This window comes from Neopsephotus bourkii, unplaced genomic scaffold, assembly GCF_033783945.1.
Source record: "Neopsephotus bourkii isolate Nb327-2 ecotype Australia unplaced genomic scaffold, CSIRO-AGI_Nbou_v1 NB_217, whole genome shotgun sequence".
Lineage (NCBI taxonomy): Eukaryota > Metazoa > Chordata > Aves > Psittaciformes > Psittacidae > Neopsephotus > Neopsephotus bourkii.
The window spans coordinates 192,044-206,634 of record NW_026900729.1 but is presented as its reverse complement, the minus strand read 5'-3'; the positions used below and the strand labels follow the sequence as shown (position 1 = coordinate 206,634).

The window sequence follows — 14,591 nt, the reverse complement described above, 5'->3', positions numbered from 1 at the left end:
TTCAAGTCTTTGCTATGGGCTTGAGGTGTTAGCTAGGCTGTAGTGCTTGCCCATCACAAATCCATGGATCTTGGTGACAATTCATTTTCAGCTGCTGCAGGTCCCTCAGGAAATGCAGCACCAATACCTCCAAACGTTTCTATAAACTAGTGCCAGTTTGCTTAGTCACTGCACTCACACAAAACAGCAAGTCCAGTGTCTGCAAGGAAAATGATTTGTATCCTCCTGAGCATGCCAAGCGCAGTCACTGTATCTCACAAGTGAGACTCCACCAGAGCTGAGAATAATGAGTTTGCTATTTTGATGGTTGCCACCAAACAGTTCAGGACTGCCTTTGCACCTGCATCAGGACTGCCAGAAAACACCCACTTTGGAGCAGTGTCTATAATCTACCAACTGTGGACATGCAGTATCAGTTTGCCCCTCCTCACACCCTTTCCCCTGATTGGGAGAGTTGAAGACTGCCCCTACCTGGGTCCCCATACCCTTGGGTACGGAGCATTCTGGAGGGTAGATTTTGGCTACTTAAGCCCACCAGCACTTTTGGATCACTGACTAATGCTGTGCTTGAGCATTTTGGGCATCTCCCCACTGCCCCAGTCCTGCCAGCCCATCTGTGCTAAGGACTTACAATCAACTGAGGGAAGCAGAGCGATGAGGACCTATTTAATAAAATGCTCAGTAATACTAAGGCCGTAAATGACAGAATCACAGAATATCTCCCTACTGAACACAAGTGCACGCACCCTGTCTTTCAGACTGCTACCTCCTGTGCTCTTCAATATGCCTCCCTGAGCTTATGTGGTTTACCTTTAATGCTTATTTCTAGTTAAGGTGGTCTGAATCCTATTAACCCTTAAAGCTCTCACAATGTAATCAGAGAAACCCAAGCTGGATCAATCTATTTTTTATGCAGTCACTGTTAGAAACATGCATGCCAGGATATAAATTGCTCTTCAGTTAGATTTATTCTCAATTACCTTTATGCAGATGTTGGTTTGGGGATGCACCTGCGAAGCTATTGGTGACCCACATCCAGTGCAACTGGGTGTATTCACTGGCAGGAGATGTCTGCATTCAAGACATGGTGCCATCTGAAGAAAAAGCCACATCACATCATGTCATTAAGGCTGTCAAGAGGTTTTCAGTATTTTCCTGCTTAGAGTCTGCAGCAGCAAAGTCACTAGAAGCATAGCAGCTGACAACCACAGCTGCTGGTACTGATCCTTACAGATCAAAGGCTATTGAGAAAATATTAAGACACCTGGAAAGAGTGACTTAACTGATGACTAAACTAGGCCAGAAAGGTACTAAGTTAGTTTTCAGTAAAAAAAGTCCTTCCCCACGTGCCCGTGCTTACGCTTGCGCTGCCCGTAAGCTGCCTTCACACCCAAATCAAGCTCACCCCCCCCCCCCGCAAATACGAGCTCCGCGCCGGACGCGGCGATCCCGCAGCGCTGCCGCTCGTGCTCGGGACCGGAGGGGCGGGCGGATGCGGCGCCGCCTCTCCCCTGCCGCGCCCCGCACGATCGCGGTGCGCCCGGCGCTCAACCCTTCGTAGGCGCCCTGGCTCTGGTCAGGGGCTGGCTCGGGGCGGAGCAGCTCCCCCGCTGCGCTCCGCTGAGAACCAGCCCTCGGCACAAGCTGTTGTCGCGCTGCCGGGGGCCGGGCTCCGCTCCTTCCTTCCTCGGCTCGGCGAGAGGGGCGCGCTCCTGCTCCCTCCCTCCCTTCCTTCCTTCCTTCCTTCCTCCCTCCCTCCCTCCCTCCGTCCCTGCCGCTCGGAGTGCGGGGCTCGTCTGATTTCCAGGGCCCTGCGGGGCCTCTCGGCTCTTCCAGCACTTCCACAGACAGGGTTTTGGGTTCCTGCTCCTTCCCGAAAGTCCCCGCTGGCTCATCCAGAAAGGCCAGGCTCAGAGGGCACGGAGAATTCTGTCTCAAATGCGTGGCAACCGGGCAACTGAGGAGCAATACGGCAGTATCAAAACAGCCTTGAAGGAGAACAAGAAGTTGGAGCAGGTACTTTGAATGCTGAATGCTTGTTGAACTCTCTGCCTATCAATGATGAGATAAAACTCAGAGGGAACGTTGAAGGCATAGCCTGTGGGAACTTGATGTTTTGCTTTTACATGCCTGGTTTGCTGTTACTTGAAATATTTCATATCCTGGTAGCTTGAAAAATGAACAGATGTTTCTCTGATCCTGTAGTCTGGAATTAGGTTCTGATTTCTAAGTGAGGAAAAAGTAAAGATGTGGAGGATTCTAATTTTATGCCACCTATGTGAGAGCTGCTCTCAAAAATACTCAGTTTAAGAATGCACATCTTGAAGAGTGGAAATAATTAAATCTGGCTTCTTTCATCAGTGGAAAAGGCCAAACAGACACTAGGGAGGTCTGAAGGCATTTTGTCATTTTAGCTCATTATAATACGAAGCGGGGATAGAATATGAATATGTATAGGCGTATTGTGCGACCTAATACCTATGTATGACTTTACAGGATAAATGTAAAAGGAAAACGGCACTGAGGCACGCATGCCTTTTGGAGGACCAATCCCCCGTGCGTCTTCAGCTGAATAAAGCATACCTACTTTACAACTTTAACCAAGTTGTGGAGTCTATTCCGCTATCAGTATGCCTGAAATACCCAGAGGCCGTATCCTGCCCAACTGCATTCTAGACAAGCAGCCTTTGGGCGGATTCACCAAACTAGGCATGCAATATAGAAATTCTTTCTCAGTAAAGGCAGCTTCTGAAAGCCCTTTTGGACTTCCCCCAGGAAAATAAGGCGTCTAAATCAAATCTGGGTTTTACTCTCTTTTTTATGCTTATGCCATAACTGCTGAAAACTTTATGTATGTACCAATGCAGGCACTTCTAAAGCAAGATTACCATTCCATCCACTTTCCGTCCTCTACGTATTTTTCCTTTGCGTTGTGCTCAAAGTGTTATAGTGGGAATCTCAAGTGGGAATCTTTACATAAGACTCATCTTAATTCTTACTTCCTTAAACATTGATAGGAAAACACTGTAACTTCTCACCACTGGTGGAAAGACAAATGCAAGTTACCTTATATCTGTGTAAATTGAGATTGACCGTTATATAATGCCTAATCTTGTTGCCTCATTGAGTTTGGCTTTGAGCCTTACAATAAATAATTCAATATCTGGAAAAACTTACATGCTAGTGAAGGGATTTTCAAAATATTCACTGTTGTGAAGCAGGATTTTTTTCTTGCCATTAAGTTTTTGAGGCTTTGGATACTTTTTTCCAGTTCTTGGGGTGTGGGGGCATGGGAAATGAAGTTCATTGAAGCTGATTCACTAAAAAGCTGACGTGGATATTCATAGAGCAGCTTAGGTTTAAGAGTCCTGTGCTGAGATTCTTGATCCTAATTATGGATTGAGCTGTTCAGTTCTATGGAAGGCCACTTAATGTGTAGTATTAAAGTTTTTATGCTTTGTAGAAAGAAAGGGAACAGCTTTGTCCCATCCAGTCCGTTGTTATCAGTCACTGGGCTATAGGGTATGACCTTGTTCCTCCCTCTTAAATCATTCCTCATGCTTCTGTTTCACTGTCTGTAAACTAAATGTGTGTTGTAAGACTGCAGTAGGACTGACTCCAGCTCAGTTGTTAAATCAGTCTTCTATACATTGCTAACTTGGACTGGCACACTAACTGTGAGGTTGTTGGCAGGCTAGAATGTGCAGGACTCTTGGTTTCCCCCTGCCTCCCCAGAAAACACAGTGCACTCCTGAAGGTTAGGTAAGTCAGCATATTCTTAGGAGAAACACAGCATCAGTGTTTTCTTCTCAGGTAGTCCACAGCTTCAGAGCTGTCACCAAGGGGCATTAACAAAGCAGGGGTAGTTACAAGTATATGCTGTCCCACTTGTTATAAATGGTTAGCAGACAGGCATTAGATACAGTCACTCTCAGTTTTGCTCATGACGTGGTTGTAATTGCACTTCATCCCATGTAACCCAAAGTCTTTATTGCTCTAAAAGGCATGCTGTGTACCAGCATCGAGACATACATTATTTTTTGTTACTTTTCTGTGACTTTTGGGTGGTATTTGCAAATTGTATTAAACTGTAATTATTTCTGTTTCTTGAGGAGTTGTCTTGATCCTCAGTATTGAATTTGGCATGCATAGTACAGCTTACTGTTCATGGTTTCATGGGGTTCAGGTATTGACAATTAAAATGTGTGGTTCTGCAAAGACTTTGCCTTGCATTTTTTACATGTATTTCTGGTGGGTTTTTTTTTTTGTTTGTTTTGGTCTGGTTTGGTTTTGGGTTGGTTTTTTTTTAGTATGTGTATTGCTGTACTACTTTTTGTGTTTATTTCTCCTATTTGTGCCAGACAATGTTTTAAAAGACTAGTTAACAGCCATGATATAGTAGTAATTGCTATCAGATGCTGTGGACATCATTCCAGTTTTACAAAAAGCTTTAAATGACCCTAAACTGACAGTGTGTGTGTCTGTGGCATTCAAGGAAAGACAACTTTGTAGATTGTAGATTGAAAATCATCTTACTTTTACCTAAAAGTGCCTTTTCCTTTCCTGTCTTTTCCTTTCTTGTGAAAGACCAGATGTTCTTTTTCATTAATTGGTCTATGAACATCTTTGCCACTTTCTTAGGGCATCATTTCCTAAGCGCAAATAGGTCTGTGTTTGACTCCTTCTCTGAAGGGAGTAGCAGAATGTAACCATAGCATATTCTCCAATCCCACACTAAAAGCTGTCATGCTTTGTGTAACTGTTTCATAGACTATTCATGTCAGGGAAGTAGTGAATCACAGGGGAACTTCATCTGTGTTGGTTAAGCTGCTTGCTTCAAAGTTCGGTTTGGATGTCTGCCATAAACCCAGGGAAGTTCTTTGTTTTCTCCACCTGATCATCAAGCAGCTTCTGTCTTGAAAATAGCAAAGGGGCCCTCAGCAAGAAACTTGTGTTTCAGAAGTCTTCTGTACCAATGTACTTCTGTACCTGTTCAGCAAATGATTCACGTTTCTTTATCCTTTCCAATCCATTCATCCAAATCACTGCTGCTGATGCTGCTTAGCAGATTATATATTAGCGTTTTCAGATTGGTAGCTGGAAGGGATGTATCTTTTTGACAAATTCTTTCTCATTGACTGGGTTATGTAAATGTCATTTTTTCTGGCAGGCATGAATACTGGCTCCCAGTTTGCCTTTTGGTGTTGTAACCTTGCACTTTGACAACTGAATGTGAGGGGATCCCATTCGGCAGTACCATTACGAGTTGAATCTTGGTGAAGTCTAGTTAATCATCATCTGTTAACATCATCTCCCTCTCAGATGGTGGGGCTGTAGTGCAAAAAGGGAGCTTGTGGCAGGAAAATCAAGGGTAGAAGGACTATGAAGATGTTAGAAGAAAGCTCCCTGAGAGTTGTGGAAACGGTAGTCTATAGGGGTGAAGTGGACTTCCCCTTCAGATACGCTGTGGATCTCACAGATTCCCCAGTGCTTGGCTTAGGCTCCGAAGCCTAAAGGGAGAGAATGGTCAGAAGGGAGTTGCAAGGGTGAAGAATCAGAGACATTGCTGGGAGAGCGTTCTGGGACTCTCCATAGCAAAACATGTCTGACTCGCACTGCTGCTGAACTGTAGTTCTTAGTGCAGCTGAGGCAGAGGTTCTGTACTGCGCGTTAGTTAAAAACAGGTAATAAAATCACAGCGAGTAGGTAAGCGCAGTGGCTTAATACACAGGTATGGATCGAGACAAGGAGGTACAAAATGAGATGTAAACCTTTGTAAGTACGTAAATTCAGCTTTAAATAACATGAAGTTTGAGGGCTTTGTAACAGAAGGAGTGGAAAATAACTGAGGTACATGTTTCACAGAAGAAAAAATAGAGTGCAGCTGAAGAACATAACGAGAATCCTTGTGGCAGATAAATCGTAGTTGGCGTAGGTTTAGGTCCTTATGACCTTAGTACAAAAACGAGGGTGAGAAAAACAGGAGGTGTGGATAAGGGGTATCTGACACCAGGAGGTGTCCAGGATGGGCTGCAGCTACGCTAACTGAGTAGAAGGACAGGATGATTGTGTCTGCAGTGTTAACGAGCCAGGCAAGCTGGTGGAAGCGCATCTACTGCGCGTGCTTCAGAGGCTGCCAGAAGCGATGAAGATTGTTGGAAGAAGCCAGCGAGCCCCAGAAGAGCACTGCCACGTTGTGGTGCGCATGTGGAAATGGGCGCGGGGTTATGTAAACTGCGTCTCGGGTGGTTAATGACTGGGTACGACCTTTAATGATAGGCACGTTAAGCAACGGTCTAAGCAGGGTCTGCTTGAGGTTCCGCACAAACACGCTAGGTGGCGCTGTGCCCCTGCAATAAAGAGTGCCCGCTCGACTTCAGCCTTGTTGGCGAGTTTTGAGCGAGTCAGGATCCCTGGGATCCCGCCCAGCACCAGGATGGAATACACTGGGATCCCTCCCAGTATGGCTATGGGATTCCCTGGGATCCCTCCCAGCACCAGGATGGAATACACTGGGATCCCTCCCAGTATGGCTATGGGATTCCCTGGGATCCCTCCCAGCACCAGTAAGGGGTTCCCCATCGTCTCACTATAGGACATACTCCCTGCCACCCCCATGATAGGAACCACTGGGTTCCCTCCCGGTACGATTAAGGCATCCAGTGCTATCATTCCCAGTCCCTGTATGGGATCCATGGGCATCCCTCCCAGTTCCTGAATGGGATCCATGGGCATCCCTCCCAGTCCCTGTATGGAATACGTGGGCATTCCTCCCAGTCCCTGTATGGGATCCATGGAGATCCCTCACCCCCACTGGGGACTCCAAGTCACCCCCCATAGGAGACCCAAGGGTTGGGGGTACCCCAGTACCCCCATATTGGACACAGGGATTCCGGGGACCCGCCAAAACCCTCCCCCATACGGAATCTCCAGACCCCCCCCAGTGGACCCCAGTCACCCCCCATAGGAGACCCAGTGGTTTGGGGGACCCCCACCCCCCCCATATTGGACACAGGGATTCAGGGGACCCCCAGTCCCGCATACGGAACCCCTAGACCCTCCCCCATGGGAACCCAAACCCCCCCCATAGTACCCAGGGGTTGGGGGGACCCCATTGCCCCCCATAGGGACTCCCCCTTCATTCCCATAGCGGGTCATGGGGGGCGTGGCCTCGGGAGGGGGCGTGTCCGTCACCTGGTGACGTAACGCAGGGGGGCCTCGGGGGGGTTGAGCGCTGCTTTTTCCCTCCACCGCTTCCTGGAGCACCCGTGACGTCACGCTTCCGGTTCACAGACCCCGTTGACCCCTCCATAAGCCCCTCGGTAGCCCCTATAGACCCCATCGACTCACTATAGAGTCCCTATAGACCCCATAGTCCCTTATGGACGCCACAGACCCCCCATAGACTCCATTTACCCCCTATAGACCCCATCGACTCCCCATAGACCCCCTCTAGACTACAGACCTCCATAGACCCCGTTTAGACCCCACTGACCCCCTATAGGCCTCATAGAACCCCTATAGACTCTTTTTAGACCAGCATAGACCCCCATAGAGCCCCCCAGAGGCTCACAGAATCGCCCAAAGACCCCTATAGACCACACAGACCCCTCCCATAAGCACCCCCCCTCCCCGTGGTATCCCTTATAGACACCATAGACACCCCCCCCAGTAGCCCCACGGAGCCCCCCTACAGACCCCATAGACCCCCTATAGCCCCTTTGCTCCCTGTATCCGCCCTATGGTCCCCATCCCCGCGCCCTGCCCCGCCGGTCCCGCCGCTCCGGGCGGGGCTCCCTCCCTCCCTCCCTCTCGGGCCGGACCGGCCGGTTCCGCCGCGTCGCCCCGGGCCCCCCCCGGCCCCCCCCGGGGCCACCGGGACCGGAAAGACGGGACCAGGGAACCCCCCGGGACAGGAGCGGGCCGGGAGTGGCCGCGGACAGCGGAGACAGGGACAGGGGACAGCCCATAGGGGACACAGGAACGGGGACACCGCGTAGGGGACACAGGGACACCACACAGAGACAGGAGCAGCCCATAGGGACAGGGGGAACCCCACAGGGACAGAGGCACACTCACAGGGACAGAGAACACCCCATAGGGGACACAGGGGTGCCCTATGGGGACAGGGGACACTCCATAGGAGACACGGGGATACCCTGTGGGGACAGGGGACGCCTCACTGGGGACTCCTCACAGGACCAGGCGCACATCGATAGAGACAGGAGACAGCCCATAGTTAGAGTGGACACCATATAGGGACAGGGGGACACCTCTTAGGGGACACAGGAAGACCTCATAGCGACAGGGGACGCTACATAGGGGGCACCACATAGAGACAGGGGGATAACCCATACGGGACACCACATAGGCACAAGGGGTCGCCCCATAGGGGACACAAGGACACCTCTCAGGGACAGGGGACACCCCATAGGGGACACCCTATAAGGGACACAGGGACACCCCATAGGTACAGGGGACACCCCATAGGGGACACCACATAGGCACAAAGGAACACCGCATAGGGGACACAGGGACACCCCACAGGGACAGGGGGACACCCCATAGGGGACACAGGGACACCCCATAGGGACAGGGGACACCCCATAGGGGACACCACATAGGCACAAGGGGACACCCCATAGGGACACAGGGACACTCCATAAGGACAGGAGACACCTCATCAGGGACTCCACACAGGGCCAGGCACACACCAATAGAGACAGCGGGACACCCCATAGGTGACCAAGCGACACCCCATAGCGACAGGGTACACCACATAGGGGACACCTCATAGGGGACACAATGAAACACCCCATAGGAACAGGGGACACCCCATAGTGGACACAGCATCAGGGGGACCCCCAGACGCTCCCCCCAGGGGACACGAGACCTTGTGACCCTCTAAAGGGGGGGTCCCTCACGTTCCCCATCCCAGTGTTCCCATGTCCCGTGTCCCAAATGTCTCCCCATGTCCCCACATCCCTCATGCCCATGTCCCATGTCCCCATAGCCCCATGTCCCCCGCCCCGTGTCCCCCTCCCGCTGTCCCCAGGCCGGGGTTGGGCTCCCCCGTTATTTCCCAACGCGGCGCCCGACCGACCGGCTCCGACACCGGCTCCGGCACAACCGGTCGCACCAGTCCCGGCACCGGCAACACCTCCCGGGGCGGGACCGGCGGGGCGACGCTCGGCAGCGGCACGGACCCAGCCGCACGGACACAGCCGGCACCCGACGGCACCGGGCGGCAGCCGGTACCCAGCGACACCGGGCAGCGGTGCGGAGGCGGCGACAACGGTGACGGCCGGAGCGGAGCCGGGACCGGCCGGGAGAGGGGATGGACTGAAAGCGGGACCGAGCCGGGCCCCGCGGTGGGAACGGGCCGAGGGATCGCTGATGCTGAACCTGAGCGAGGCTTTGGGATCTGGCGGCAAAAGCGGCTGGAATCCAGGATCCGGCCCCAGGGGTGAGCAAGGATCTGGGAGCAGGCAGCAAACCCCAGCTGGGAGCTGGAGCTGGAGCTGAGCAAACAGCTGGGATCTGGTGTCAAAATCGACCCGGAGTCTGGGATCCGACATCAACATTAACCGGGAATCGGATCAGAACCGACCAGGAATCTGTGATCTAAAATCAACTCTGGAGCTGGGATCCAGCACTAAAATTGACCAGGAACCTGGGATCTGGCACCGTTATTAACCCAATAATCATGTTCTGGGCTCAGAACTGAGCAGGGATCTGGGATCCATCCCCACCTTCCAACTCAAACACTGGGAATCCAATACCGAAACCCACCAGCGGCCGGTGAATCCCCTGGGATCCCGACTGGGATCAGGGCTGGAACATCACCGGGTTCCATTTGGATCCATCGGGACCCATCAAGATCTATTGGGACCTATTGGGATCCACGGGGATCCGTCAGGATCGGGCGATGCCTCGCGCCTTCCTGGTGAAGAAGCCGAGCGTGGCCTCGGCCAAGCGCAACTGGAGCGAGCTCCCGGATGAGCAGCGTGCGGAGATCTACGTGCCCAGTATGGGGGGGCCCCGAGACGGGGGGGGCCCGGGTGTCTCGGGGGGAGCCCAGGAATCTGGTGGGAGATGGGAACTGCGGGACTGAGGCATCCAGGGGGGACCTCAGTATCTGGGGGGACCCGGTGCTGGGAGATGGGTAATGGGGGGGGCTTTTGGCGGGGATCCCGGTGTTTGGGGGGGATCCAGGTGTTTGAGGAGCCCCATAGTTTGGGGGGACCCCAGTGTTGGGGGGGACCCGGGTGTTTGGGATGATGGCAGCATCCAGAGAGGACTCGTGTCCGGGGGGGGGGGGGGGGCAGGCTTTTGGGGGGACCCCCATGTTTTGGGTGGGCTCCAGGAATCCAGTGGGAGATGGGTACTGGGGGAGGCTGAGGCATCTGAGGGAATCACAGTGTTGAGGGGGGACTCTGGTGTGGGGGGACCCCGGCTTTGGGGGGGCCTGGGGTGCTTTGGGGGTACCCAGGCTTTGGGGGTACCCCGATGTGTTGGGGGGGTCCGAGCATGGCTCTGGCTTTATGGGGGGACCCTCGGTCTTTGGGGGGGGGCCTGTTTACCCCGTGCCCCCCCCAGGCTGTGGGGGGCCCCAGGAAGCGTCGGGGCGATGATTAACCCCCGTAATGACAGAGTCGGGGTTTGGCCCCGCCCGGGTGGGGCAGGAGCCACGCGGCCGACACCACCCCCGGGGGGGGGGGGGGCAAAGCCATGGGGCACCCCCCAGCTATGGGGCACCCCCAAAGCCATGAGGCACCCCCAGAGCTATGGGGCCCGCTCAAACATGGGGCACCCTCAAAGCCCATGGGACACCCCCAGAGCCATGCCACGCCCCCCAAACCATGGTGGCACCCCTAAACTGTGGGGCACCCACAAATCATGGGGCCCTCCGAAAACCCATGGGGCACCCCCAAAGCCCTGGAGGGGGGGATTGGGGTGTCTGGACCTCAAGGGTGGGGGAATTGGGGTGTCCGGGGGGGTGGGGATTGGGGTGTCCGGATGCCCAGGGTGGTGCGGGAGGGGTGTGGGGGGTGGCGTGTCCCCCCCCAGGGCCCACGCGGGTGACACCCCGTAATTTGGGGTGTCGCGGCCAGAGCCGTTGGACCGGTTGGGGGAACCCCAAAGAGGCGGGGGGGAGGCGGGGAAAAGGGGAACCCCCCTCGAGTCCTGCTGCAGCGGGGGGGACAACGGCACTTACTGGGAGGTTATATCGGGGGGGTCACATTTAGGGGTGCCCCATTGCGGAGTCAAAGGACAGGGGGTCTCCATTGGGGGGTCATATCTGGGGGAGCTCATTGTGGGGACATTGAGGGGGTCACTTTTAGAGGTGCTCATTAGGGGGAGTCTAATTTCGGGGTGCCTATTATGGGGAGGCCATTAAGGGGGTCTCTATTACAGGGTCCCTATTGTGAGGGTCCCCACTGGGGTGGGGGGGGGCACTGGGGGCTCCCATTAGGGGCTGCCCACTGGGGGGGTCCCCATTGGAGGGGGTCACCTTTCGGGGGGGTCCTATTAAGGAGGTCCCCATTAGGGGGTGCCCATTGGGGGGATCCCATTGGGGGTCCCATGTGGGTGCTATTTGGGGGTGCACCTCCCCTCACCTCTCTCCCCCCCCCAGTCTTCCTGGGGGGCTGCCCCCTGCGCAGGGACCCCGAGCCCGCCCTGGGGGAGGCCCCCGCATCCCCCGTGTCCCCCCTCGACATGACGCTGCCCCCCCCGGCCCCCCGCGCCCCCCCCGGCCCCTTCCTGCACCCCAAGGGCAAGGTAAGGGCGGGGGGTCCAAATGTGGAGGGGTCCTGGGTGGGCGGGAGGGGGGGGAGGAAGGTGAGGGGGGTTGTCCCCAACGTGAGGGGATCCTGAAGGCTGAGGGTCCCCAGTATGGTGTGTCCCTGGGGGGGGGATCCCCAGAACTGGTTGTCTCGATGCTTGGGGGGGGTCCCCATGAGTGGGGGTCCCAAAAGTGAGGGGATCCCCATAACTGGTGGCGGGGGTCCCCAAGGTGGGGGGTCCCCAGTATGTGGGGTCTACATAACCAAGGGTCCGCAGGCTGGGGAGTCCCTCATGACCCCAGTGTGTGGGTGTCCCTAAGGCTGAGGGTCCCCATTATGGGGCATCCCTATGGGTGAGGGTCCCCAAGGGGGGTCCCTATGATTGGTCTTTGTGTGTGTATGTCCTGGGTTCAGCAGCAGCAGTCATCTTTCTGCTCGGTGTGGGGTGCAGGGCTGGGGTTTGACTTCCAGCCTGGGGGCAGCGCTGAACCCCGATGTTTTCAGTTGCTGCTCAGTAACGCTTGCCCTGAGCAAGGACTTGGGGAGCCCCATGCTCTGCCGGGGGCAGGGCTGCTGCTAAACCCCGGACAGGGTATCCCCTCCATTTACACCCCCCTCCCCTCCTTTGGCAGGTCCCCCCCGGCCCCCTGGGTGCCCCCATCCCCGCAGCTCTCCCCATGGCTGGGGGGGTCCCGGGGGGGGTGCCGGTGGCCGGGGGCGTTCCGGGGGGGCCCGAGGTCTTCTCCTGCCCCGTGTGCCAGAAGAGCTTCGGGTTCCAGCGGATGCTGAACCGGCACCTCAAGTGCCACAGTGAGGTGAAGCGGCACCTCTGCCCCTACTGCGGCAAGGGCTTCAACGACACCTTCGACCTCAAGCGTCACGTCCGCACCCACACCGGTGCGATGGGCGGGATGGGGTGGGGTAGATTAGGATGGGGATGAGGATGGGGACGGGAATAGGGTGGGAATGGGGGCGGGATAGGATACGGATAAGGATGGGATGGGATGGGGACAGGACAGAGGTGAGGTGGATGTGGGACAGGATGAGGGTGGAATGATGTTGGGGATGGAATGGTGGCAGGGATGGGATGGGGCTAGGAATGAGAGTGGGATGGAGACAAGGAAATGATGGGATGGGGATAGGAGTGAGAGTGGGATGGAGACAAGGAAATGATGGGATGGGGATAGGAGTGAGAGTGGGATGGAGACAAGGAAAGGATGGGATGGGGATAGGATTGAGAGTGGGATGGAGACAAATAAAGGATGGGATGGGGATAGGAGTGAGAGTGGGATGGAGACAAGGAAAGGATGAGATAGGAATAGGAGTGAGTGGGATGGAGACAAGGAAAGGATGGGATGGGGATAGGAGTGGGATGGAGACAAGGAAAGGATGGAATGGGGATAGGAGTGAGAGTGGGATGGGAATAAGGATGGGATGGAAACAAGGAAAGGATGGGATAGGTCCAAAGATGGGATGGGATGTGAAGGGTTGGGATGGAATAGGATGGGTTGGAATGGGATATGACAGCATGTGATGGGATGAAGAGAGAACATAGATGGGACGGGGATGAGGATGGGGATGGGGGTGTGACAGGGACGGAGACAAGGATGTGGGTTGTGATGGGAGGGGATGGAGATGGGGCCATTCCCTATGGGAAGACGCTCCCCCCCTCACCGCTCTCCCCCCCCAGGCGTGCGCCCGTACAAGTGCAGCCTGTGCGAGAAGGCGTTCACGCAGCGCTGCTCGCTGGAGTCGCACCTCAAGAAGATCCACGGGGTGGCGCAGCGCTACGCCTACAAGGAGCGGCGCGCCAAGCTCTACGTGTGCGAGGAGTGCGGCGGCACCGCCGAGAGCCAGGACGGGCACATCGCGCACCTGCGGCAGCGCCACCCGCACAGCCCGCTCCTGGCCAAGCTGGCGCGCAAGGCCGCCACCAACCCCCCCCCGGGCCCCCCCCGCATGGCCCCGCCCCCTTGATGGGGGGGGGGAGCTGAGGAAAAGGGGGGAACCCCCTCCCCAACACTCCCCATGTGGGGTTTGGGTGCTGTAGTGCTCTACAACGCCGGTAGGGGGCGTGCCGAGGCCACGCCCCTTTTGGGGCAGGACACGCCCACTTGGGGAGGGGCGGGGTGGTGGGACACCCCCCCCCCCGTAGGGGTTAAGCCCCGCCGCCAGGGGGCAGGCTTGCAGGCACAGACCACGCCCCCAACGGGGAAGCTCCGCCCACCGCGGGGCTCTCACCACACCCCCTCCCCGGCTGGCCCCGCCCCCCCGGTGTATCCATAAAGGTCGAGATCGAAAAGAGCTGCTTCTGGTGCTGTGGAACCCCAATGGACGCCTATAGACACCCTATAGCCCCCCATAGCCCATATAGACACCTTATAGCCCCCTCCATAGACCCTAGAGACACCTAGACCCCATAGAACCCCACTTCAGTCACCTTACAGCCCTTTACAGACATCCCATAGCCCCCCTATAGACTCCCTATAGCCCCTACACACACCTTACATCTCCTCATAGCCCCTACAGACACAGCCACCTCCATAGACGCTAGAGACACCTAGAGCTCCTATAACCCCACTTCAGTCCCTTTAGCCCTTTGCAGACATGCCATAGCCCCTGTATAGACTCCCTATAGCCCCTATAGACACTTTATAGTCCCACATAGCCCCTACAGACTCCTTACAGTCCTCCCCATAGCCCCTAGAGACACCTACAGAACTCCTATAACGCCTGTAACTGTATGACTATAGCCCCCATAGCCCCCCTATAGCCCCTTACACACACCCCACAGCACCCATA

General features: G+C 55.4%; 1 protein-coding gene across 1 annotated transcript; it reads left to right on the top strand.

Moving 5' to 3' along the window:
- The first annotated feature begins 9,633 nt into the window (after positions 1–9,633).
- Positions 9,634–13,766, top strand: OVOL1 (ovo like transcriptional repressor 1). Its single transcript, XM_061344433.1, has 4 exons — positions 9,634–10,028; positions 11,639–11,784; positions 12,422–12,686; positions 13,480–13,766. The coding sequence occupies exons 1-4, from the start codon at positions 9,929–9,931 to the stop codon at positions 13,764–13,766; spliced, it is 798 nt and encodes a 265-aa protein (XP_061200417.1). The 5' UTR covers positions 9,634–9,928.
- The last annotated feature ends 825 nt before the right edge of the window (positions 13,767–14,591 follow it).